This window comes from Camponotus vicinus, unplaced genomic scaffold, assembly GCF_025532165.1.
Source record: "Camponotus vicinus isolate PSW18456_S1 unplaced genomic scaffold, iyCamVici1.0 SCAF_8, whole genome shotgun sequence".
NCBI lineage: Eukaryota > Metazoa > Arthropoda > Insecta > Hymenoptera > Formicidae > Camponotus > Camponotus vicinus.
In genome coordinates, this window is record NW_028141980.1 from 4,364,623 (window position 1) to 4,368,380 (window position 3,758).

Below are 3,758 nucleotides of genomic sequence, written 5' to 3' on the forward strand. Positions count from 1 at the left end.
AACCCGAAAATATTTGCAAGATGCGTCAACAATATCATATTGATAGGATCTCGATACAGTTATATACTGGCCGCGGCGATATTCACGGCGAGAAAGAACGATCGAGCGAATTGCAGCCGTGAAATTGTGATATAGAATAATACTTCGAGTCCGTATAGAATGATTAGGAAATGAAAAGAAGTAATTCTCATGTGACTCGCTTGATTAACGGCCTGATTTTGTAATTGCTTATTTTTCTTTGTATGATTCTTTGTTTGTTTGCACCGAGAAAGGCGCGAACATATTTAGGATGAAAATTAATCTTTGTTTCAATAATTAATTGTAATAATTTAATTTGATATAATGTAAAATATTAATCTATAATATTTATCTCTGTAAATATTAATCTTAGTAGTATGGGTCGAAATTACAATAAGAGCTTAATTTAAAATTAAGAAAGTTTTTAAATATTTTATTCTGCTATTGAACGGATGATAATTTGATGATAATTAGTGTTACGTCCAAGGGACTTCACGATTCTTTTCTTTCCCATGACCGGCGCACACGTGTACGATTCTCAAAAGGTTAATGTCAATCAAATTGGAATAGGATTCAGTAAATGCTCCAAAAACGTCAGCCAGATATACGGGCTATAAAATCATAAGGTAATAGCATCCAGTCACAGTCAAGACGTCAGCCAGTCAGCCGAAATTGATATTTACCTATCACTTAAAATCTCATAAAATTTCAAAAAACTATAAAATATAAAAAAAAACCATTCATGAAAACGCGAGTGACCGGATGTCGCGACGCGACACATGACATATCTTAATTTCAAGGGGGTAGTAAAAGTCACCTCTTGTCTTTAACAGATGCACCCTGCACTCAGAAAGACATAAATTATTGTCGCTTCCGATACTGAGAATCCTAAACCTCCCCGTTTGGAAAACGCTCTCCTATTTGCGGACGAATATAATCAAATTCTAATTTGTTACATTTGTTCTAAACACCCATAAGAAGGGGCAAAGGAGAAACGATGGAAATTCAGCGAGAATTTCTATTCGTTAGCTTTTTCAGGAACTTTATGGAGGACAAGAATAGGATATAAACGCGAACTTTCGACGAGTAAATCAGAAAAATCAGTAAGTCAATACAGTCGATGCAATCAATAAAATCAGTAAGTCAATACAATCGATATATACAGTCAGTGAGCCAATAAGTCAACATAGTAAATCAATCAGTAAATCAGCACAGTCACATACACTTTCGATCATCAATTAACCGCCACAAGTATCCTGTCATCCTCGACGCCAAAGATCAGGAACCCAGTGAGAATCGCAACCCAATCACCACTAACGTTTTTTCTTCATGGAAAATTGTAAGTTAATCTGATCTTTAAATTATTCTTTTCCTCTTCTTCTTGTTAAAAATTTTTATATTTTAAATCTTGCGTTGACTTTTAATGGAAATTACGTTTTCTCTTTCCGACCCCACATTACTCACCCCACACTAAATACATATTACAATTTATTTTTATTTTTTTAGTTTTATTACTTATTACTCTAAGATTAATGTAACTACCGGCTGAGCATAAAAATAACATTAAATTCAGCCCCACTCTGTTTCGACCGATGACCCCCGCACTCATGTAACATCCGCGAAATAAAATACACACACACACACACATACATACATATCATTGTTACAGAATAATGTATTAGATATACTTTTCATATTTATAAAATTTTATATAACTTTTCTTTTGAGTATATGTATACAATACAGGGTGCGCCAAAAGTCTGGATACACCTAAATATCTCACAAACGGTGCAGTTTAGAAAAAAATGTTTCAGGCAAAAGTTGTATGGTTTCAAGGGGGACATAAGGTGGTACCATTGGTTTGACCTTGAAGAGTCATTTGAAGGTCACGTGAGGGTCACTTCAATTTTTTTAAATGGAACACCTATATATTTTTGCACACTCTTGTAGCTTATCTCGAGAGCTTTCCAAAACACTATCATTAAGTACCTTTTCGTTAAGTGCTTTTTGAGTTATGAGGCTTGAAATAATTTCTTAATTTTACATAAACCGTAAAATATCTTGTAAAATATTCATTTTTCGATTATCTTACCTTAATACTTTTATGTAGAAAATAATGAGAGGAATCAATTGGTGTAAAGAAAACACATAGTTGTTTTTAAGAAAAAATATGGAATTGTTAATTACAAATTACATATTTTTTCTTCAAAACAACTATGTGTTTTCTTTACACCAATTGATTCCTCTCATTATTTTGTACGTAAAAGTATTAAGGTAAGATAATCGAAAAATAAATATTTTACAAGATATTTTACGGTTTATGGAAAATTAAGAAATTATTTTTTATTAGACGGGTGGTCTCCGACACCCTGTATATATATGTATATAAAATTGGGCTGAGGTCCAGCGCAAGTATCGGACTAAATACAACGTGAAAGATGGACCTTCAAATCACATGATAAAAGAGTAAGATCAATGATCTCTTGCAGTGATTTTTTTCTTTTTTTGCTTCTCATGCATTTTTCTCTAACATACGCTTCTTTGTTGTAGTCTATGGGCTAAATTCAATCGAACTGGGTCTGTAGAAGATGACAAAGCTGGAATGTCAACTTCGAAATCAACTATTGATAATGAGGAACTCAGGCAGACGATTGAGACTTTTTTCAAGACGAATCCCAATGAGAGCATAAGAAAGGCTTGCATAAAGCTTAACATAACCAGAACATCACTACAAAGAGTTTTGAAGTCATTACAATTCTTTCCATACAAGATAAGTCTCAGTCAACAACTGAGTGAAAATGATGCGAGACGTCGATTTGATTTTGCGGTTAATTTTCTCGAGCGAGGTGATATCGATATCAATGACATTTGGTTTAGTGATGAGGCATGGTTTCAGCTGAACGATTATGTCAATAAGCAGAACTGGAGGTTTTGGGGTCAACAGCGGCCAGTAATGACCAATCAAGTCAAGGTGCATCCTCAGAAGATTATGGTGTGGTGTGCTATTAGCAGCCATGGGATAATTGGACCCTATTTCTTCATGGGAAGCGTTAATTCTGAAAATTACAATGCAATGCTGACAGATTTCTTCATTCCAAGATTGCAGCAAATTGACATTTTCGGCAGACATTGGTTTATGCAGGACGGAGCACGTCCCCATCGCACTCAAATCGTTTTTGACACTCTCCAACAGTTCCAAGAGAGAGTAACTGGTTTAGACTACCCTGAGAAAGTTGGTGGTGGTATTGAATGGCCTCCTTATTCACCCGACTTGAATCCATGCGATTTTTATTTATGGGGTTATCTCAAGGATATGGTGTATAAGAAAGACCCAAGGAACAAGGAGGACCTCAAAGAAACAATCAAAAAGTGCTGCAAGGAAATCCCCAAAGAGATGATGCAACGCGCGATTTCATCTTTTAACCACAGACTAACTGCTGTGATCGCACAAGATGGCTGGCACTTCGAACATATGTATCATTAAACCGCATGAAATTCTCTATATTTAAAAAAAAATTTCTTGAATTGATCATTTCATTCGAAAGTTATTCAATTTTCAAGTTGGAGGTACCCGTAGGGCCACCCTGTATATATATATATATATATATATATATATATATATATATATGATGTATAATAAATTTACTTACAGATTTATTAATCATCCTCGCGTTCAATTTTTCAATCGATCTCTCTCATCATCCCTACTCTTGAATCGCACTAGGTCCCATCCCGGGTAA

The 3,758-nt window shown here is 34.7% G+C and overlaps 1 protein-coding gene across 1 annotated transcript; it reads left to right on the forward strand.

Moving 5' to 3' along the window:
- Positions 1-2,620: 2,620 nt before the first annotated feature.
- Positions 2,621-3,502, forward strand: LOC145976314 (histone-lysine N-methyltransferase SETMAR-like). Its single transcript, XM_083107379.1, has one exon. The coding sequence runs from the start codon at positions 2,621-2,623 to the stop codon at positions 3,500-3,502; it is 882 nt and encodes a 293-aa protein (XP_082963505.1).
- Positions 3,503-3,758: the final 256 nt, after the last annotated feature.